The following is a 24,617-nucleotide window of genomic DNA, read 5'->3' on the forward strand; positions in this document are numbered from 1 at the left end:
CTCCATTAACATGTATGTTAGATAATTATGCTTAAATTGTAAGCCCTGCTTTTTTCAGATACATAATAATCCAATCCAGAGAACTTTACTTGAGAACAGATTTGACAAACCCTTCTATTTCCATTACATTTACTTACTTACATTTTAACCTTTAACCAATTCTTCTGCAGACTCCATAAACAGCTTGTCAATTTAAATCTCTGCTAATTAGAAGAGTGCACATGGATCTATTAGCGAGATAATCTTAAACCGCCCACCCTGTTAACCAGAAAAATTGTGCATAAATGTGTCCATACTTAGTTAACTTGCATCTCTAAGAACTATTTCCTTTCTACAGAAACGCTTCTGCATTATGATTTTATTTAGCACTAATTAGTTATTAAGTCCAGCTGTTAGCCCACGGATACACGCTGAAAGTAAGCAAATGCAACACTAATTCTCCTGAAACCCAAGCCATTACAACACATACCATGTTCTAGGGTGGTACTGCAGTCAAACAACTGGGCAAACCGCCAAAAATAAGCAGGTTTAAACCGAGAGCAGGGGAGAGTGGGATCGCATCAACCACGGAGGGGCTATTAAGGTCGCAATCCTTTTCTATCATCAGTTTACCCGGTTATCAAGACACTTGACCCTCATTTGTTCCAGTAAGAAGTATCATTACAGTTGAGTAAAATCATTTTTTTTGTTCAAGGTTTTAGATAACCTTCTATCACCCCAGTGCTTATAAGCATCTATAGTCTGCAACGCAAGCATGCAAACACACACTCACACACTCACAAACACACACTCAGACGATCTCTCTGTACCTGGTGTGTTGAGTAGGCGTGACATTCGGCAGGAGTAGGATACGTGCTGCTCGCAGTGTTCAGCGCTGTTGGTTATAGCTGTGACCTGCTCCATAGAGGCACTGTAGTTCAGCTGCAGTACTGTCCGTCTCTCCCGGCTGGAGCCAGTCACTGCTGTCTGAGCCGGCAGGTTATTCACCACGGTCGTCCAAACCTTGTCCTCTGAAACAGATACGATAATGCTCATTAAAAAGGTAAACTGACTGGAATAGCAAGAAAAGCTGACAGATTATTAAAATGTATGTTATTACTGTAACACTTATGCTCTTCATGCTAACAGAGAAATTCCACCACTGTCACACACACACACACACACACACACAAACATATATATATATACATCTTTGTACTCAGTGAGCTACAGAAAAAACCTACCGTCTTTGAAAACCCATAGATAAGAAACTGGATATGTGTGATGCTAACATTCAAAAGTATTGGTTTTTAGATCTCCTAGCATATTAATATTTTTTTGAAGTCATAACATGATATTCTTCAAGTATGCTTTATTAATCAAACTCTATAAATTTGTGTGAAAAGGAATAAAAGGTGCCTCTATTGTTCATTTTTTGTGATATATACTTGTAGGCACGTATTTTTTGTTTCCCTATAAAGTGCACCAAAGTACACAAAGTATATATATATATATATATATATATATATATATATATATATATATATATATATATATATATAGAGAGAGAGAGAGAGAGAGAGAGAGAGAGATGTGTGTGTTCAAAATAACAATTAAAATAATAATAATATATGTTAAAATGTAATTTTTTCCAGTGATGCAAAGCTGAATTTGCAGCATCATTACTCCAGTCTTCAGTGTCACATGTTCCTGTAGAAATTATTCTAATACTCTAATTTGCTGCTTAAGAAACATTTCTAATTAAGAACAGTGTTAAAAACTATTTTTAATGCATCCTTGCTGAATAAATGACGACTGACCTCTAGCATTTTAACAGTAGTGTATACATAATATTTAATTAATAATAATATATTTATGGTTTCATTTTAATATTTAACCAAAAAAATCTAATTATAAACTATTCATAATGAATAATCACCCCAGAATTTAACCCTTCTAAAAAGTCAAAATACATACTGCAGTAAAGTAGTTTATTTTTTAAAGAAAAAGTTAGAAAAATGTATTTGCCTTTTAATTGACATGAAATGTAAAATAATTTTTCTCATTAAAGTAACAAGTAAATAAGCAATTTTAACTTAAATTCAGGATCCATGTGTAAAAACACTTTTGTTTATAGGAATATTTCACTTTCCAAGTTTTATTCAATGGGATCTAATAAATACTGACATTCTAAAAAGCATTTTTGTTTTGGTTTGTTTATATTATTCAAATCCACCTCATCCAGTAGCAATAATCTTTCCTTACAACCTTACAACCCCACAGGATTCACCCTTTAAAAAATGTTAAATGAACATTACATATTTCTGAAATTGACAGACACTTTCTTTTCAGAATGATTTTTGCTCTACACCGTGTCCTCTCAGGGATTTCCTATGCTCTGAGATGACTACAGTTCCTGCCCTGAAATGATAACATTTTATGTCCTGATGTTCCTACATACTTGAATGTCCCTATATGTATGACTTCCATTTAATTTATTTATTTTCAGATGAGTGGGATGATGTGGACCTAGACTGATAAAAGAATGCTCATGAGGCCTGAAAACAACTGGGTTGAGATGCTGAAATGAAAGATTGTCTCAGGAGGCGATAGGTGGGATTTTAAAAAAACATGGTATACTGGGGTTCTTGAAAGCATGTAATAAAAAGCTTGATTTATTAATCAGACACAATCCGCTAACTTTTGGAATTCGGTGCTATGGTAAGCCACAAATAAATTAAAAAATGCACATTTTACCTGTCACGTTGCAGATGACTTTAAAAGGACCTAACGGTCCGCTTCCATCTGGATCAATCCAGTAGGAATCGGATGATCTTCCCAAATGCTTGTAGGCCTCACAGGACTGCTCATACACAGCTGTAGGGAAGAAGATTTAATAAATAAAATTCTTATTTTTAATTAGAATCTCTTCATAATTATAATCTATAAGTTTTGGAGTTTTATCCTTCATAGTGTTAAATAAAACACAGATACTAATACAACCACATTTTTCTTTAATATTAATTTAAACGTATTTAGTCAATAAATTTTGAATGACAGAAACAACGTCTTTGCTAGTGCAAAACATGAAGTACAGTATATATATATATGTGTGTGTGTGTGATTGTCTAAATATGAAAACAAGGTTGCACTGGTCAGTATCATATACACACTATTTTTTCCAGCTTGACTATTGACTAGTACAACCTTGTTTCTGTCTGTGGAGAGGTTAGAGGGAAGTAACTCAGAGTTCAACATCTTTTCTATTGACTTCTTCTTCTATGTGTAACTGGTGCCGCTATGTAACTTCCAGTCTCTTCTCCTCTCCATCTAACCCCTGGGGTCTTAAAAAGTTTCACTCTGTAGTGATTCTGAACTATTTCTCTGAGAACAGACTTCATAGAGAATACAACAGACGTTTTCATATCAATCAATAGCTCTGTTTCAAAACCTAGCGAGTGTGTGAAGGAGTCGTAGGTGCCACTCCAGATGTGAAGGTCATTTCGAAAGGTAGTAAACTTCAACGTTCTGCTTTATAGATCTGGTTTTAAATGCATTGTGACGAACTGACGCAATGGAAGTTATCAATTATCAAAAGTAATCAATTATGACAGATATGGGAAGAGAATTGTTTCACTTAAAATGTAAAACAATCAATAAAAACTTTAACACAATAACAATTTTAATGCATCAAACAGCTAAAATTGATATTGTGTATTGTGTTTGATGATTCAAATTTTTCATGCTTCCATTTCAGTCAAGGTATAATTTAAAACTGGTAACAAACAGAACATTTTAGGATTTCATGTTTAAGCTGTTCTGAAATCAGTCGAAACAAGAAACCTTCTACGTCATTAACACCTTATTCATAGATAAAAGCAAATGTGGGGAAAGCAAATATTATTTTTCAGAAAGGTATTCTACGTATTAGTCAAACAGAATTGTGTTTCTCTTTTGAGTTTCACATTCATTCCCCCTCATTACATGTAAAACAAAGCTTTTCTTTGCTCTCCACCATTTCTGTGGCAATGCATTTATATCACAAGCTGATGTTGGCAGATGTTTAATTTCTAGAAAAACATGACAATTAGTCAAAATAAATAACCAGCAGTAAGCCACGTGCATATATGCGCACACAACCATTAAGGAAAATAATCAAATGAAATTAAAAAAGAAATAGCAAAATAAAAATCAATAAAATATGCACACACAAGCATATACAACCATTAAAAAATATAGTAAAATTAAATAATAATCTAAAATATGCGCACACAACCAAAAATAATAAAATAACTAAAAATAATAAAATAAAACACACAATCTTACATGTGTGACAGGTGGCCCCGGTGTATCCCGTCCCATCACAGGTGCATGTGAATCCATCCCAGGTCTGGCTGCATCGGCCTCCATGTTCACAGTGGTTTGGCATACATCTGAAAAAACAAAACAAAAAAACACAGAGCTACACATTTAAATACATGTGTGGTAAATGGAAATGTAGCAGAAAAATACTTTAATACTTTTTGCTCTGATTTTACATCCATAGTTTTACAAATGTATTTCAAGACCTCTATGTTTCTGCTGTGCCGTTTTAAAAAGAATGACAATTTAACCAATTTTGTGCACTTTGTGGCAACAGCTTTTATAACGCGGTTTATGCAGGCACTTAATGAAACACATTACTGAGTGTCAGCTCAGTTAAAACACTGAGAATGTGTTGAAGAGGATGACAATGAATCATTTACTTCATCGAGGTCTTACTGTCACAACGATTAAAAAAAAAGAGCTTCAAACTGAAAAATGTACACTAATTAACTTTAACAGTTAAAGCACTTTAATGTACCCGTTTTATGTAACACTTATATGTTTGGCTTGATTTTCAATATACAATGAATAAAAAAGGGCAAACGTGAAAAAGAAAAACAATGAAATGAACACTACAGAGTTAAGCAGTGTTATTTTAGCAATACTTATATTATAGTATTATAGCATTTATTTATATTATTTATTTATATAGAATTCATTTGTATTCATTTTATTTCAGCAACAAAGATCGACAGACAAACACATTTTAGAGCAAGTAAAAATAATTATATACATAAAATTATTTAAAAACATACAAATGCAAATAACATACAGTAGTTCAAATACCGTACATAGCGAGTGCATTAAACATAATATATCAAGTTTATATAATATATCATATTCAGGAAAAGTACTGAATATGAAACAACATACTTATAATTTCACCAAAAAATATCATTTTGTACTTTGAGATGATGTTGACAACATTTCCCCCTCCAAAAAACAACAACAAGAAACAAAAACCCTACCTCTTAGCATCTCATTAGGAACAAAAAGTATGTAATTTCCACAAGGCAATCGTACAAACGCAAAGATGTGTTTTCAAGCTGTGCAGATTTGCCTGCTTCTTTTATCTGAAGTCTCAACTGAAATCATAATTAAACTTAAAATTAAAACAATTAACGGCTTCACTGACTTCCTCCTGAACTTAATTAAGAAACAGTCATCTTCAAAGGTGCTTTCAATTGGCCAAGTATCAAGACTGGCGCTCTTTCTGTGCAAAAACTCTGCTGAACGTGAGCAGTCCACTTCCACAGCTCTTCATACAGTCCTGCCAACTGCACGTCAAATCCATTACACGGCAAAATGCGGTATGAAATAAAATTAGGGAACAATCCCCTTGGAGCTAATACTCATTAGGCCGTTGTCTCATAGGACGAGCTTTGACAATGCCATTGACAATGAACCTTAAGTCTGACAAGTTCTTCGTTAGTGCTATTGTCGTACTTTTTTAGAGCTTCGGCGCTGTCAAACTGCAGTTTTTGTATAGGATGGCATGTCTCGATTAATTGGGGTACCTCAACGGCCATCTGTGCCTGGAGGAGAAAGGTACAGATAGAGTTTAGACTGTTCATTAATCAAACTCCAGCAACAGAACCGTCCCTGGAAATTTGAGGCCACTGATGACTCAGACCAATAATAAAAATTAACTCCGAGTCAACAGCAACATGTCACTGGGAGATAAGACCTTGGTAATAGCTTCTCGGTAATAGATTCGAAAAGAACCTTGGTAATAGCTGAGTTCTCGGGAGCCAGAAAGTTGCAAATATTTCACTATTGTTCCTGGCCAAGCAGAGAGCCGGAGATTGCAGAGCAGTGAGCCTGAACAAGCATTTCCTGTTGCATGGTCACTTAGCTTCCAAAAGAGATTTCCATCACAATTTTCCAAAGGAAAGATAAAGAGCACTAAAGAAAAATGTGTGGATATTTGCGTCTAGGAATTGTCTCATTGACAGCGTGAAAATGATTCCATCAAACCAGTTTACCTTTAAATATAAAAAAAAAATCTCTTATATGTGATGTTGGAAAGTCTCATTTATTCTAACAAATATATTCATCATAAATATTCCTCTCTCACATGTAGCACTGGGAAATTTGATTCATTTGAGTGATTCATTCTCTGAAATATGCAATAGTGTAAAGTCTGATTCATTCTACAAGAGATTCATCAAACATTCTGCACTCACAAGCTATAGTTGAAAAATTGTATTCATTTGAGTGAATTGTTACATATTCTCTCATATGCAACAGTGGAATTCAGTCTGATTTATTCTAATAAAGCCCCAAATTTCCCTTTCTAAATGTAAAAATTAAACATTTGATTCATTTGTGTGAAATCTCTCTCATATGCAAAAGTGAAAAGTCTGGTTCATTCTATTAAACTGACACCTCAAACTATTCTTTTTCACATGTACCACACAATATTTTGATTCATTTGAGCAAATCACTTCATAAATGTTCTTGCATATGCAACAATGGAAAGTCTGATTTATAAAGCGATTCTTCCCAAACCTTCCTCCGTTATATGTATAAATGGAGAATTTGATTCATAAGTCAACTGCTTTCATCAAAATTCTCTCTTACATGCAAAAGTGAAATGTCTGATTCATCAATACTCACATGTAGCACTGGACAATTTGATTCTTTTAAGCAAATTGCATAAACATTCTCTCAAGAGTGTTAAGTCTCATTCTCTCATGAGTGTCAATACAATAAATATTCTGCTCTAACAAGTAATATTGGAAAATTTGATTAATTTAAGTCAATCGTTTCCAAAATTCTCTCTAATACAAAAATGGCAAGTCTGATTCATTCACTAAAAATATAATTATTTTGAATGAATTATTTCATAAACAATCTTTCTCATACACCAGTGTGGAAAGCCCGATCCATTCTAGTCATATCAGTTAAGTTCATATAACCACTATTTATAACACACTCTATTTTTTAAAAAGTTGGATTAGTGTAAATTCATCTGTTCAAGTTTAATGAAGTCACCCTACTTGAGATTCTTTAAAAACTCTCTTTGAAAAGACTGTAAAAAAAACCAGCTCTGATTAAATTAAATATATATTTACTGTATAAAATATAGCACTCCCAAGTAGCTTAAATGTATCTACTTTTTCAAAAGAGTTTCTTGTCTTTTGCAAAGGAATACCTTGACTACCGTTCAACTACCCTAACAAATTACAGTTTCAAAGCAGCTTCCCCAACCCTGGAGACCGGAGCATCGTTTTTCCCTGCTCTAGCTGTTTACATCCCTAGCTGTGCTTTTGTAATGGAAAGTGACAGTTTTCTAATGCAACCATTATGAACAGAGAAAGCACGTGGCTTTAAATGCCTCTGTCAGATTAGACTTGTTGGGGTGAGACACCAATCTGCATCTCCTCAGAGATGGGCGCAGATTAGCCGGTAGCCCCTGTCGTCCCGCAAACCCCCCCCTCACTCGACACGCCATTACGTCAAACGTTTTGCACCGCTATTTAGGATGAGTCACATTCTAAGAAGGCCTCCAGAAGTTCGGCAGAACAGCTTATGCGTGAAATAGCTTGATGTGAGGGAAATTGATGTGTGTGAAATACTGTAGGGGTGAGAAAAAGAGAGAAAAAAATCTCCCGTAGAAGGAGAGGATGTGATTTGAGCTGTATCTAACTGCAAGGTCGTGTGTTTTAGTGTCTTCCTGGTGGGAGGACATGGAATATTCTTTTACATGTCAAACACAGGGACACGTTTGGTAAAGGAGATTGATAGTGCATCACCTGGCCTGATGAAAGTGAACATAAAATCAATGGCGTGGCGAGCGGTAGCCCCCCTTCCGATCCCACATAATGAGTTTGCTCCTCACTGCGCTGGCACTATGGAGCTTTGCCAGAGAAGCATCATTACGCTGACGGAAAAACACACAGGGAGAACGTTCAACAGTCTCTTGCCTCCTCTATTATTACAGTTCACTCCGTTCGGAGGGAGGGAGATAGAGAGAGAGCGAGTCGGTATCTAGCCTGATCTAATAAAGGAAAAGATTTTCCTCTGGGGACTTACAACTAACTGTATTGCAGTATAAACCGTAATCCCAAAAACATAAATAAACAGCGCAGTAAAGACGGGAAGTTCATCTGAAACATCGAAATATTGTCAGCGAGAGGAATATGAATTGAAAAATGGGAGAAAGACATGCAGAATGAACTGAGCTTGTCTTTAAATCATGTTGAGAATGTACTCAGCCCTGAGCTATAAGGCTAATGAGACACATTAAAGAACAATGCATCTTTACACACAATTAAAGTGGAGCTTAAGCTTCTATCTGAGCTGTAAGAAACCTAATGGAATATAAACAATGCCTCCATACGCGGGTCTTTATTAGTGAGGAGCGATGTAAATGAGCTGCAAACAAAAATGTATAAATGAGAAAAAGAACACAAAGAAAGCAAATAGCTATTAATTAATTAACTATTCTTTACACTTAACGTAGGAGGCCATTAATGTCAAGTCAAGTGCTGTTTAACCAGAGATTTTCTGAGCACAACAGGCAATTTCAAACTTGTGAGAAAATGATGATCATTTGTGCTCTGAAGGTGGACACACAGTAGAGCAGTAGTATTTCCATCACGTGCTAAGAAAAGTAATGTAGATGTTAATTATTTTTCTTTTTCTATTTGCATGTGTTACTCTTTCATTGTGCCTGCTGCACCTATGCTATGGCAGCAAAGTTTGATATTATGGTGGAATTAAAATATAGTTCTTAGCTATATAAGCCTATAAAAGTTCCCATTTTCCATCAGTATTAGTACACAATGTAACTATACAAGTGTCAAGTTTTAAATGAAAATGATTTCCTATTTACAAAAAACTGTGGCGTGTTCTTTTAAGTTGCAGCACACTTTCAGCAACTGTAAATATGACTAGATTTTTTTTTATTCCATTTGCTGCCTGCTTTTCACAGTTTGACGTGTTAATTGTGTGCGAATGGCATTATCTACTGTATAATGAGGCCAATTTATATGGAAAGGAGGTGTGTTGCTGCTAAAAAGAATGACATTTAATTTAAAAATGGTGAGGCTGACATGGTGCAGATTTGGTTAAATCAAGGCTGATTAGTTGAAACACAATCCTTGTCTTTAAAACTTGCACATTTAAAAGTTGTGAAACTGCAGTGAATATATCCCACTATGAGACTGTATTGCAGTAATGGATGTTTTTTTGTTAAGAAAGTCTCCAGATATGCTTCGTTCATCTCAATAGAACTGAATTACCATCAAACAAGATACATGAAAAATGATCAAGCCAACATCAGATCTGCCCCCAGCTGAGTGATGACGCTTATAGAAAAACAACAACAAAAACAAAATTATATAATCAATGAACAGATGATTTAGATTAACTATTTGAAGGGTCGGGTTGATTTTAAATACTATAATGACAAATCTAGTCGTGATTAAAAACAGGCCGCTTGACCCTTAATTGTCTGTAATTTGAAGGCAAATTACTGTTTTCTTGCACAATGGATGAATACATTAGCCCTCACATCTGTTAGGGAATCCTCCTGCCTGGGAATGAGACATTAATTCATGAAAACATTAATGATACAAATGTTTTCAAATACGTAGCTTTTCTAGTTTCAGTTACTTTTCTCATTTGCTTGTGTTGTACACATCGTAATGGGATTTGGTTAGTTTTATGTTCATATGTATTATATTTTTAAGTTCAAGCTTTTTGTTATTAGCCCAGTAATCCGAATATGCCTACTTATATACTACAGTACACACTATGTAAAAAGTAGTACAAATGAGACCCGGATGACCAGCTATGAAGTTTTTTGTTTCATATCCTATCATCTGTAAATCTCCATTAATGGGATTTGCCTCAACAATGTGGCAACAAACAAAAACGCTAAGCCTTGGAGAGAGAAGGTATGTAAAATCAATCTACAGATAACAGGTTTCCTGTTCTTGCACAGCATCTGCTCTGTGATTAAACTCCTCATCTGCCATTGAAGTCGAGGAATGAAGAAGGTCAACTCCAGGGAGAGTAGGCAGAGCGCGACGGATCCTGCCCCCAGGGCAGATGCTGCCGGTGGGGATAAAGCCACAGTCTCAGTCTGCTGCACCTGATAATCGCTGTCTCAGCCAGTGTTTGCTAAAAGGCAGGGCAAGGGAAAAAGGGTTGGCTCTGACCTGTCAATGATGGCACACATGTCCAAGCTGACGTTCTCGAAGGCTCCCATCCTTCCCTGCTCAACTGCGGTGAGGTCAGCCAGCTGATCGTCCACCTGAATGAGCTGCATGCATCCCTGGAATGAGCGCTGGATGGGAGATGCTCTGGTTCTTAAGAAGTATCCTAAACAAACAAAATATACAGCAAAGATGTCAAAAACAGATGTGTTATGACGATAATGACATAAGTCATTAATAAGCATTTGATTTCAAGTGAGAGCTAACCTGAAAATGCAAATCCTGCTATTAATATATTACACAAATTTTATGAAGCTGAGAATATATATATATTGTCGTCATCATCACCCCGTCCTTTATTCGCCGCCCTTCACCAGGCTCCCGACGGGAGTGGGCGTGTTCGAGAGGAGGGGCGTGGTATTGGTCAGGTCTGGCGGCGTGTGACGATGCACACCGGAAGTGAATTAAGCCTCATTACCGCCGCCGTTAAATACCGAACGCGCCTCTCCTCGAGAGACCGGTCTCTTCCCCCGTGCATGCACGCTGGTGTCCTCGTGGGTCCAGGAAGGGTACGTGAAGGAGCTCGCCCGCCGCTAGAGAAGCGCGTCGTGGGACCCCGTAGTCCAGGCGATGACCGCACCCGTGTACCGCTGACGGGCCAGGATGCCGAGCTGTTTATCCCCCTAAACTCTGCCGACCGGAGGAAAGAAGTGACGGAGATGCCGCGGAAGAAGCCGCCGCCCCTCGCTCCCCAGACCAGAGGAGGGAGCGCGTGCGGCCGCCGGACTCCGCCCCTTACCTGGACCCTCCCCCCTGGAACACTGCCTGACCTGCATTTCCCCTGCAGCACAACGAGGACACCAGTTCCCCCTTTTATTTGGACACTTTTCTCCCTGGACACTATTTTGTGAATAAAAAGCCTCTCCGAGGCCTGACGCCACGCCCACTGTGTCTGTCGTTGGCTCCTTCCGTCACTTCCATACTATATATATATATATTTCAGAGGGGGTGGTTTGTAGTGTTTTACCTTTATTTTTCATGACCCTTTGTTGAATAGAGTTTTATAAAACATTTGTTTACAAAAGTAATCTTAAAAAGCAGGATGTTTTTACTATAACTTTTAAACAATTGAATGCATCCCTTACAAAGTTATAGCATTGATTTTCTTCCACATTCTTTTCTTTTAAATTTATTTAACTATTTTATTATATACAGTTAGTTATATTATACAATTAGTACAAAAATATTTTTAAGACACACTGTAAAATAAAAAAAATACTAAAACAGAAACAAGCTTATAAAAAGGGCAAAGGTAATCTAAAAGTACAATTAAGTAAAAATAAGCATGCACAATATTTGCTTGTGTATATTCAATATTTATTTCTAAGTATTTTTTAAGTAATCAACATACGTTATAGTAATCAATGAATGTTATGAGTTATGACCTCTGATGCACAACTCAACATCAATTCTAAAAAAAATAATCCCAACAATGCTATAATTATAACTGACCTGAGCTGAAAAGCTCCTGGAATAACCACTATGCCTTCGAGTGAGACACTTAACCTCATAGGATTGAGATCTGTGTACTGCTTTGCTCCGGATAAAAAAAGGTCAAACTAAATTAAACACAAAAATAAAGCCACTGAGTGTGATCTAATGCCATATGTGTGAAAGGTAACCTAATGTCACATGTGTTAAAGCTGAACATGACGACCATTAATGAAGGAAAAACCTATCAACCTAACCTTATTAACCAAGTGATAGTTTTGACACCAAAAAAGGTCATGAACACTGCAAACAATAAGCTACATTTGATGCTACTAATGAGATAAAAATACTGAACAAACCAAAATTAGATGAAATTCTTTACATGGACCACTGATATTCCTGGAGGAACATGTGGAACTTAGACCCCAAAGATCTGATGAATCCTCAGGGTTAGTAACACTCGCATCAGAGGTAAACAAAGCTTTCCATGACGGTGATCACAGGAAGGTCTATTGAGATTCACCTTGCAGCCCCTTGACATTAATCTACAAATGAGAGCATCTGGAAGCATCAGTGTTTTCAAGTAGCTCATATAAAAAATAAAATAAGAGAGGGAAAAAACAAAAACAAAGTTCCTCAAGTTTGCTGGGCCATCTGTCTTGTCTGCTTCCTGCACCTGTCCAGGAGTCTATATGCCTGAGCAGTCAACAGAGGAGGATGAGGAAGGTGGGCTATTGGAAGACACGCTGAGGGAAAAAGCATCTCACTACAGAGGAAAACAGAGAAAAAAACAAGCATCTGCTGACAAATTAAGGCAGGGATGTAGTGGCATCTCAATGATCGCCAGGATTTGTGAGGATCTGGAAAGCCGCCAGGATCCGTGATCAACAAGGGACGTGGGAAAAGGCAGGTTTTCGTCACCCACGCTCAGATGCGACTTCCCGGTGACTGCTTTTGTCCCATTCTGCTGTCGTAATTAATTGAGGAGAGTCACTTTTCTGACAAGATAACACTCTAAATTACGGCTGAGGCCCACAACTCACACTCCTGACTGGGTTTCTGAGTAGCTTCCGCATGACTGTGTTTACGTGCTGCTGATGATTTTGCGGGGATTGGAGAATAACTACTGTAAGATTAATGAGTGTCTATGGGCTTCATGTATTATTCATGAACAGCAAATGGAATATGGAAGATTCCTGTGGGAAGCTCTTGTTGTAAACTTTTATTCTCATCAATAAGCCTGGTGCAGATGTTAACCGTTTTTGTTTATTCTGCATTGGCAAGTTCATAATGATATAAAAGTGTATCTAACAATAACTGACAGGAGATATTATGAAATGTGCAATCAAATTGCAAGTCAAACAACCGTTTTTCCTAAAGTGACACAGATGAAGTCTCAGAAGGCTCCTTTGAGCTCATTGTGTTCTCACTGAGATCTTGAAACAAAGCAAAAGTAAGGTGAGACACAGTAATACTTATGAAAAGTGCCTCTTGGCTGTAATTGAATCATCTCTCAGTCTTTCAGCCTAACATATTCACAACAGGTCCACAAATTGGCCTGAATGGGGCGAACTGGTGGAAACAGATGGGCTAATTACAGAGCAAACAACTCGCCCATTCGGTCAACACTGTGTTTTGTTAAGTCCAAATCTAAATAAACATGAAATGACTTGAAATGATCTAGTGAGAGTGCCAGTGTTGAGCAAGGCTGGATTCACAAGCTTGTGATTTGATTCAATAACCAATTCAATTCTAAAGAACAGTAAAAAAAATATAATGGTTTATACCACAGGGCCATTGAATGCTTTTATCAGATTGGTTGACAAACGTTCTAAGGCGTGCAATTATTTTCAGGGAACTGCTTGGAGAATGTAGTTCCAGGCAGCTCTTTGGCCACCTTACATGACCATATCACTTCACCAAGTAATTTCTATTATTTCACAGGAATAGTTCCAGGCTGTTTTGGGTCATCATTGACTTCCATATAGTAGGAAAAAAATATACTATGGAGCTCAATAGTGACCCAAAACAGTCTGGTTAAAAACTTTCTCCTAAATATCTTTATTTGTGTTCGACAGAACAAAGAAATTCATACAGGTTTGGAAGTACTTGAGGGTACGTAAATGATGACAGAATTTTCATTTTTGGGTGAACTATTCCTTTAACGGCAAAATAACCAAAACACACAAGGACACTGGCCAAACAAATAAATATAGTAATCAATATTATAAAAAACAACAGCTCATTTACATGTTTTGCCGCAAAATAACATATAATTATGTAAGGTACGGAAAGCACATACTTTTATCTCTCCAGTTCTCTCTCCCTCAGAGCTGACACACATTAACACACACGCTAGTCTGACGACTTTATCTGTAACATCAAATTGAAAACAACTTGACGATGTAACAAAGGCGCTGTTAGTGAAGAAAATTAACTTAAAGTTTCACTATTAGCCGAACAGTTTTGACAGATGCACAGACTTCGAGGTAATTCATACGCTCTCTCTCTCTCTTACACACACACACACACAAACACACCGTCCTTTGAAACGTTCCGCTCTAGAGTTTATGTTTTTAGCTAATGAGTTTATGCCAAGTGCATGTTTTTTTTTTTTCTGAGGTAAATGTGACACAAAACAGCGATTGTGCAATTTCATGAGATAGGAAACTGATTTTAATAAGTTAATAAGTCTTTCTTTTAATTTACCATCGGAGGTGTATTCATGTTTATTTTTCGTCTTGAAACTGGTATTGAGATAATCAGTTCACGTGAAAGTTATAATCAGTTCTCCAGTGCTGCTTCCTCAAGAAAGTCTATAATTCTTCCTCGTTTATCAATCTCGACGTGATACTCACGCGCACATTTGGATGAAGACCCCGCCACAGCCTGGACTCATCGAAGTGCGTTTCAATGGCACAATTTTCTGTTTCTATTTGGTGTGCTTATGACAAGCACCTTCCACACACGTATAAACCTAACCATTGCGTCTCATATACACGCCAGTTTTTGCATGTAAATAGCACACCAAATAGAAAAAAAAAAAAACTTTCACGAGGTAGGGTTATCCACATTTTTTACGTTGTTCGAGCAAATAAGCAAATACACAACATACTGCTGCCAATGACTGTCTTGACGAATATTCACATATTTACAGCCTATTAGGCTAATAATATTAATCAACCAAAAAAAAGAAAAAGAAATGAAAACTTGATAATCCCTCAGTAACGTCTGTAACATCTGTTTATTTTGGTCATTAGTCTCGTACCTAATGGTCTCTCTCAGGGTTAAGCCCCCCTAAAGATGAAATCCTTGCACCTTCTGTTGAGGTGCTGTAGCGGTCTGATACTCCACAACAAACAGCACCAAAACACCATGTATCGTTTGAATATTGTAATAAAATAGACAGAATTTGAAATCTGAAACATTGTTTAATAAGTATCTTAATAAGCGATTTATTGGTTAGGGCGCGCAAACAAGCTAAAGTAATCGATTCTTGAAATTAACGAATTTACATTGTTTTGAAAAAATTTGAATTTATTGAAATTTGAGAAATATTTATCTTTCTTGCCTAGCCCTATAGTCGTATGCTACACCTGCAACCAAGACACATTTATCAAATATTTTTGGTGTAAAAAAATACTGATATTATAAGAAAAGTTTCGATTAATTTCAGTTTGATTTGTTTTAGTTTTTTAGAAAGTAGAAAAACAGACAGTTTTTGAGTGCATTAAAAATAATAGCCAAACAAGTCTGCAGTTCCAAATAAAAGCTCCACTACATAATGTTTCAGAGAATCATTTGAGAGTCCCTTTTCTTTACTCCACTCTATTAGAAAGTCATCAAAAACAAAAGCTGACCTCCTACAGGTTGATGGGTATTTTAAAGTCCTAATCTGCTGTAAAAGAACTCTACAGCCCTTCTATGTTTAATGCTGTCTTCTTTATTACAAAATCCAATCTACTGCCATCTCCCATCAGACAGTCATTAATTCGTTGAGGTCTGCCACAAATGTGCAGAACCATCCTCTGTAAAATGGGTTTGGGAGACTGCATCTAACCAGAGAAAATGTCGGGAGACAAGTAGTCCCTTTCTTGGAAAAACAAAGAGCTATTCTCACTTTTACACTGCAGAAAGCAAAATACATTGGAGAGGTCTTTTGGAGACATCGGAGACTGATGAAAATGTTTTTGTTGGCTAGGATATTCCATAAGGGCTTAAACGATTAAACGTGCTAAAGCTATTTGCTTGCAAAAGTCCAGGATGAGCATCTTGGGCTTTTTGTCACATATGGAAGAGGCAAAACATTTTTAATTATAAATGGGATATGTTGCAGTATTCAACAGGTTTTTTTAAGATAATTTTTTTTTAATCACTAAAAATGTATGGTGAAACATTATTTATTGTTTAAATTTAATTTAAATGCATGTAAATATACAGTTAGCAGAGCAAAAGGGATCATTTTCTTTCTGATGTAAACACAAATGAATCTACATTAGAATTTTTTTGTCCATACAATTAATGGGGTTCAAAATTTGACCACACTGATATCAAATAAACAACAACATTGAGATGATTAAGGTATTTTTTGGTGTGCTATATAAATTTTTTCATTCCATAATAACATGGATTTGTTTTTTTACCTCAGATATAAATTTATAAAACAAAAAATATTTATTAGTTTTTTGGTAATTGTAAAAAAAAAAACACAATAAAATAAATATATGAAGGAAATTAAATAAAATCTAAATTTTTGCTTATTTAAAAATAAATAAAAAAATGTTGAAGACATCGAAACACTACGATATTATGTATCTCATGTATTAAATTTGGGCTCTCTCAATGCTTTTCTGAAACAAACTTTTCTTTTTTTTTCAACAGCATGTCTAACCTCGGGAAGGCAGGGAAATGCCAGGAGTTGTGGAAACACAATGTGCACGAGGCCAGTCTGTCTTTCCCTGTAATGAGGATCTGAATCAGGTGTAGAACTGTTACCGGAGGCTTATCTTGCACAAACACACATGACTGTCTTTGCTCTTTAGAGTCATTATCTCAAGGCTGATAACAGTAATAACCCACCGGTAGAGGCACAGGGGGTTCGCTTTCCAATCTGCACATTGCAAAATCCAAATCCAAACTTTTTATTGTATTTATCTATTTATTTCAAGCTAAACTAGTATTCTGTTCAAGAAAACAGGGATAAAATATTACCTACAGGTTGGATGCAAACAATAGCATAAATAGCATTACCAGCTGCACGAAAAATATCCTACAAACCCTTTTGATCTATTTAAACTGTCTCCTAAACAGAGATAAAACCAGTTACCAGATATACATTACACTGATTTTAAGCTGAGAAGCCGTCATAGTCTTTGTACTAAGCTGACATCTGAGAAACCGACGCTCATACAATCACCCAGATAAACAGGCATCATTCCATGCATAGAAATAAGAGAGATTGTAATGCTCTTGCAGTCCGCCAACAAGTGCACGTGTGTTCATTACACTACAGCTGCCTGAGTGAGGTGAATGGGAACATACAGTATTAGCTGCCTCTAGTAACCTAATCTGGCCCTGCATATTTTTCCGTAGATGACCTTGCCATTGCTAGCACAGTCTGATCAGAGCCAAGCCTTTGATGATTTTACCACATTAAATTTGATGTGCCCAGTTCCATGCTCTACAATTAGCTTGCATGCATAAGCAGCCTCAATTACCAGTGTTCATGCTGGTGGTTTCTCTAGATAAACAAGAAATCTAGTGGGGAGCTGTGGTTCATCCAAATAATTGAAAATACTCACCCCCAGGCCATTCAAGATCATCAGAGCAGATCTGGATTTTGCATTACATCACTAGCTCACTAATGGGTGCCATCAGAATGAGTTGAAAAGCATCACAATAATCCACAAGGCACCACAAGTTTCCATCTTGTGAAGTGAAAAGCTTCATGTTTGTAAGAAACAAATTTTAACTGGCCAAATTCAATACATAATCCATGCTATCTCCAGTGGAAAAAGTATATTCCCTGCATATTTTGATTAGAATGATTTTAGACTGTTTTCCTTAAAAACAATACTTGATCTGTACATACTTCTCTCCTGTTTCAGACAAGATGACTTTTAATGAAAGACTTGTATTTTAAGCAATGGTTTTATGTAAAAAATGTCCAGCTTTTCACTTTACAAGATGTTAATGGACAAACTGGAATATTGTGAATTATTGCGATGTTTTTTTTAGCTGTTTGGACTGTCATTCTCACGGCACCCATTCACTGCAAAGGATTCAATCGTGATCAAGTGATGTGATGCTACATTTCTCAGAATCTTTTGTATCAAAGAAACACTCATATACATCTAGGTTGGCCTAAGGGTGAGTATGTTTTTTTTAGCAAATAATTTTTTTTTAAATCTATATTTATATGCATTTGGCAAGAAAGGAGAAATGAGGACCCACTGCATACTTCAAGCAAAATCAAAGAATGAACTGCTGTGATGTTGTTTTGAATCAAATTAAGGCAAAATAGACATTGGAGTTAGCTTTGGGCATTTAAAAAATATCTTGTTAGAGTGAACTTAAAATAAAACTACCACTGGTCTGTGGTGATTATGTAATAGGTAGGTGTGGCTTTGTGGCTCCGCCTTCCTCAACATGGAAATCTTCTCCTGTTTCATGTCTTTTTTTACTCTGTTAAGATCCAACGTGAGTAATAATGTGAACACGCTGGAGAGCTACTTTATAGTAATAAGTTAAGTTGTAATTCTAACTGAAAGCAACGCTGACACATTTTCATGTTTTATACTGTAAAGCCGCTTGTTTTAAAACAATCTGTTCTATTATTCTCTTAAATGTGACTTAAGTGGAGGGCAAAACTGCAGCACTGGCTATAAAATACCCACATCACTATGATCAGATGCATTCTTAAATGTTGTTTTGTCACTTCTGTCATTTTTAATAGAGTGTTTATTTCATTATTGAGAGGAAAGCAGCACATATTGACAGATTCATCCAAAGGCGGCTCCTAGCAGACAGTATGCGACTTCTCAGGTATTTCAAACTTTGTTTAAACCTCAATCAAAGAAATAAAAAGAACTTTGCTGTAAGTATATCGGGTCCTTTTAAACTAACACTATAGCGCCCAAGAGCAAGACAAATAGTTTCAGTCACTGCAGTAAAACTGTACTGTAATTTAATGCTTTGATATAAAAGTGTCCTCTAACTGACAAATTACCTTATTTTATAATAATTATCTAAATAAAGAAAGAACTTTATAATACCATTCATGAACTGTCTAGGGAGCAACAAGACTTTTCTGAGAGCCAGCAAAGCTGCTAAAACTGTACAGCTATACAAATCAAAGCAAAACTCATTTTAAGCAATAGAGAGGTTAGTCTAATCATTTAATATTTTGTTTAATAAAACATATTGCTTTAATATCAGTGAAGACCATATGCACACACAAATGGATAAAACAGATTTAGTTTGTTTACTTGTGCAATTCGCTGAAAAGCATGCAAAAACCAAAACACATATCTACTCTCTAATTGTCAAAAATAGTTAAATATAAAATCAACATATGGGTTCAGGAACCAATAATCAATGATGGAAAGTGTACTAAGAAATTTTACTTAAGTAAAAGTGTTGCTACGTAAGCAATAATTAACTTCAGTACAAGTAAAAGTACAAATTTTTTTTACTCTTACCCAAGTAAGAGTATTATTTCTCTTTTTTTTGCCCAAAATGAGACGATGTGAGCATGATGGAGCAGGTTTAACCCTAATCCTAACACCTGTGTACTCTAATGTCTGTTTCTAAAGTGAGAGCCAGGAAATCCCTTATATGGACAAATGCATCAGATATCACTAAAGCTGATTAACACGCAGATAGAGACGAGTTAACTGATGAAACGTGGAAGGCAAACACTCAATTGCAGTGCTTTTTTCCTGACTCACTGTGTGAAACCCAGAAGCTAACTGTTTCAAACACGACTGTGTTATGTAATGATTCTGGAGCAAAACATTATATTAATCTCATAAATTGTCAAGTTTGACACTACAAGGGTCAGAAATGAGGGCCACAGAAACGTAACAAAACATATATATATATATAGGCTTTATTTTTTCTTATGTCTTTTAATTGACTAGAAATCAAATATACTGCTGGACAATAACTGATCATTCTATAATTTCTTTTTAATATTTTCCTAATGATTTTAGGATTGGTTTATACAAACACATAAGGCAAAATAGTTTCTATACTATAATAATAGTTACATCAGTAGCACTGCATTATTCATATACTATATTTATTACCTGAAAATAACCTAATATAAGGTTTTTAAGCTACAGTGATAGTGTACGTCTTTGTCCATATTAGGTATTTCCTGCACATTATATATAACTTCTACTAGGCTGTTTAGGAGTTTATGCACGAGAGTATGAATGAAACACACTGCACGGGAGTGTTCAAAATGTACTCAAGTACTGTGATGAAAGTATTTATAATTAGTTACTTTCCAACTCTGCCAAGAAAGGACCACAAGGAGCTTGAGGATCCATAGAAGATTTGAGAGCAAAAAAAAAAGACTGCACAAAATGTATATTTTAGGGTTGAGAAATTTAAAACTGTTAACTTAAGATATAAATTAAATGTTTAATAAAACATTTAAATACATTTAGAAAATTTGATTGTAGTTTATTTCTAAAAACAAAAAAAAAGAGAGTCAAAAATGTTTACGCATCTAATGTTACTCTATTAGTGGCCGGAATGTAATGAAATTTCATAGAAACTGAAGTGAAAACTATATAAAAAACATCTTTTTGGTTTTAGTATAGTGACTATATAAAAGCCTATTGTATTATTTTGGAAACAAACAAACGGAGAAACAATATATAAATCGCTACATAATATATTAATTTATTTAAATCAAGTAACATGAAAATCATGTTTGCACATCAATTTTATAAAAAAAAAGTAAATAATTTAAATTATTATATTTTACAATGCAGCCCAGAAAAAATCTAATTTGAGGGCATTGTCTTTAAAATAGTTTTAAAATTATTTCTTTCACTCACTCACTTCTTTTTCAGTCTGTGTTTTACAGTCATTCTAAATGCTAAAGTTCTTTGACATACTCATATTCTGCCATATGGAGGTCTTCACAAAAAAGATCCAATCAGCAGTAAACAAATCAGACAGTGCAGACACATCTCTCTAGAAAATAACAGTGACGGATGGAGAAGCATGATTGATAATTATAGTTAGTGTGCAGGTGAACCAACAGCAGCGCAGTGAGGAGAAGTGAAGCTTTTTGATCTCATTTTAGAGGCTGTCAAGTGTAAATGTGCTGGTCGGGCCGTGCCAGACCCAGAGCGAAGGGACTGCAGTTCCTACCTCATTTAACTGTTTTTGAAGATGTGTGAGTCTGATAAAGCTATCAGCCATGCTATCCCTCAGCCTCAATAGACAGGCAGGTTGATAGCGCCAGACACTGCTGTCTATCTCAGCTGCCGCTCTTCCTTTGCATACTTGCCTCTCTGAGCCGCTGAACATGCTCTTATCTCTGACTTCCTGCCAATGGTCTGATCGGACAGATGGCTGGCTGAAGAGGGCACCGGGGTGGGTTAGTTTCCATCAAAGGGGGGAAATGAATGCGTGTGGGGCGGCACATGCGACTTTGGATCAAAAACTTAAATGGCAAAAGGTCACAGCGCCCTCTTACTCTTTCAGAAGGAGAACAAGCTCTGTTTGTCCCTTCAGACAATTTGACGAAGGCAAAATTACCCCTGACATGTTTTTGGCACTTTTCAGATCCCCTGATCCAAATACTTGTCTTTGGACTGAGGAAAACTGATTGTTTTCAACAAATAGGCCTATACAAGATTTTGTGACTATCTTCTTCTGGCAGGTTCGTTGCATACCATGTCTTGGATTTGTTGAGAGACTGAAATAAAAATTCAGCTTTGTCATGAAGGGATTAAATATATTAAAGGCATAGTTCACCCAAAAATGAACATTTTATGTTTATCTGCTTACCCCCAGGGCATCTAAGATGTAGGTGTTTCTTTAGTAGAACACAAACAATGCTTTTTAACCTCAAACTGTTGTTTGTCAGTCATTTAATGGCAGTCAGTGGGCAGAATTGTTTTGACTCTCAAAGCCATGAGTCCCATTGACTGCCATTATATGACTGACAGGTTGCAACAGTTTAAGGTTAAAAATCTTTCTTTGTGTTCTACTGAAGAAACAAAGTCACCTATATCTTGGATGCCCTGGGAGTAAGCAGATAAACATCAAATGTTTATTTTGGGGTGAACTATCCCTTTAAACTAGAAAACAGTTATAAACTCCAAATACAGCATTTTGATTTTCTCACCATCTTCCAACTCAAGAAAACAAACATAGGCTTTGTCATCAGGCTTAGACGCTCTGAATCACATTTTTCTTTGATCTCATTCGCATTGTGAGGCCCAGTGTTTTTCCTAGAAGACGTCGTTATAGTTTTAAGTGAATTTTAAATAAGTAATATCTGTGATAAATGTTTTATTCATTTTTACATCAAAACTGTACTGACATTTTGCCTTGACACTCTGGTCCTCATGAGAGTTAAAAGACAATGGAGGACGTTCACACTAATCTGGGCAGCCAATTACTTCTTCTTTTAAGCAGACCATCCCTTTGTTAATTTTCTTTCGTTTTCCAATTAAACGAGATAAAACATAAAAGCATATCAGCATTAATGCCCATCCTGATTTCTTTAAAGGGGTGTCTTTATGCATGCATAGTGAAGAAAGTTCTCAAATCCTTTCTAGTGCTGGTCTCTAAGCAGACATAAATTCAAAGGCCTTTGTAAGTCAGCGGCCAATCCACCAGGGAGAGTGAGAAGATCTGAGGATCTATTCTCATGGTACTCAGTATTGGGCTCTGTAAATTTCTGAACTTGCCTCCAAAGTGGTACGTGCTTCCTGTTGTGATCTGAACAGGCGAGGTGGTTCTCACTGCCGAGGCTTCATCCCCATCAATGGTCAGCATGGCAAAATTCTCTTTGGTCAGGAAACGAACATCATGCCATTCTCCATCATTTAGGCCAGAACCTACAAAAGAAGATTGATTATTGATTGCCTACCAAAACAATGCTGCAATCCTTTCACAGCTCATTCTGCACTTACCCTACAGCTTGAATACACATGCTCTTAATTATTATGGAAAAAGCTTAGAATGAACATAAAGTATTTTCTAAAAAAAATATCTTGAATTATGAAATTATATCATACCAACATTTTTTTAGTAGTTGCACCACTTGACATTTTACAACCTAAACTTGTCGTAATAAATTCTAATGATATTATATTTTAAGAGACCGATTAACCTTGACAAATATTTATCATGGGTTTCCACTCTTTTTCTCATTTCCTTTTATTCTCTTGTCTCTAACACACTAGACATGCCACATGACCGTAAGTGAAAAAGTGAAAAGTGAAAGGGACTTTTTATGTAGTGTACAAAGATTTTTGAATTTAATAAGCCATTAGTCAAATTATAAGTATATTTCTATTTAAAGAAATGTGCACTTCTGTTCACCAAGGGTACATTAATAAAAATACAGCAAATATATTTACTGTAAAATGATACAGATATTATATATTTTTTCCTTTTTCTTTTCCCTTTCTGTTCAAGAAAAAAAGAAGAAAAATTCATCCTGCATACTGCTTTTAACATTGATAATTAATCAGAAAAAGAAAAAAAAAAAAAATATGTTTCTTGAGCATCAAATTAACATAGCAAAATGATTTCTTATTTTAAACTGTAATAATATTTTATATGTTTTTAACTGTTGTTTTGATAAAATAGACTTCTTTAGAGACTTATTTTAAACAAAACAACCTCTCACTTTATATTTTAAGAAATAATAAAATATTTCCGCTTTTGTCTTTGCTAAATTTTCTTAACAAAGCTTTCTTTAACAATAGATCATGTCAGCTGTCTCACCTTGAATTTCTACAATCAATGAACAACAATAAAAACATACTTCAAGAGGTGCATTAAAGTCACTATATGCATGAATTACATTTTCAATAAATTATAAAAAAAAGAAAAAAAAGAGAGAGTCTTATCATCGACCCGCATTCATATACTGAACAGGATTTTACATCTGGAATTCAAATGCAGTCTGCAATAGGCTGCTAATGATAAAATGACAAGTCTAAAAGTCTCCACCGAGGGCGGATTCAGGATGACGGGTTTCAGGTTAACAAACCCACAGCAGCTGCTGATTTGACAGCAACTGATTGATAAATCAGAGAGTTATTATTTACTCTGATGCCATCGTGAAGGGCAAAAGTCATCAGAACGTAATAACCAGGTTGATGCTAGCTTAGAGCGATGAATTCCTTTCCACCATTAATCATGCACTGGTGGAAAGACATTAGCTCATTGGAGGTCCCCAGTGGCCAGTTTACCTCTATCTGTCACACGCCACAAAACACTGAACAACTGTTCTCTCCTTCCTGACCGCTCTCACTCACAGGCACAGTCCACTTGGCACGAACAAGGCCAAAGTACCTTACACGCCATTACCTCTGATAAATTTGTCTCTCAGAAGTTGCTGGTGATATGAAG

At 35.9% G+C, this 24,617-nt stretch overlaps 1 protein-coding gene across 1 annotated transcript in view; it reads right to left on the minus strand.

Moving 5' to 3' along the window:
• The window catches only part of cntnap2a (contactin associated protein 2a), a 294,840-nt gene that overhangs the window by 110,852 nt on the left and 159,371 nt on the right, over nucleotides 1-24,617 (minus strand). Inside the window, exons 9-13 of the mRNA XM_043226988.1 lie at nucleotides 22,943-23,092; nucleotides 10,515-10,677; nucleotides 4,306-4,412; nucleotides 2,737-2,856; nucleotides 810-1,010 (exon numbers count right to left, since the gene is read on the minus strand). Of these exons, the coding sequence (XP_043082923.1) occupies nucleotides 810-1,010; nucleotides 2,737-2,856; nucleotides 4,306-4,412; nucleotides 10,515-10,677; nucleotides 22,943-23,092 (741 nt within the window). The remainder of the gene's footprint in view (nucleotides 1-809; nucleotides 1,011-2,736; nucleotides 2,857-4,305; nucleotides 4,413-10,514; nucleotides 10,678-22,942; nucleotides 23,093-24,617) is intronic.

This window comes from Puntigrus tetrazona, chromosome 24 (genome assembly GCF_018831695.1).
Source record: "Puntigrus tetrazona isolate hp1 chromosome 24, ASM1883169v1, whole genome shotgun sequence".
Classification (NCBI taxonomy): domain Eukaryota; kingdom Metazoa; phylum Chordata; class Actinopteri; order Cypriniformes; family Cyprinidae; genus Puntigrus; species Puntigrus tetrazona.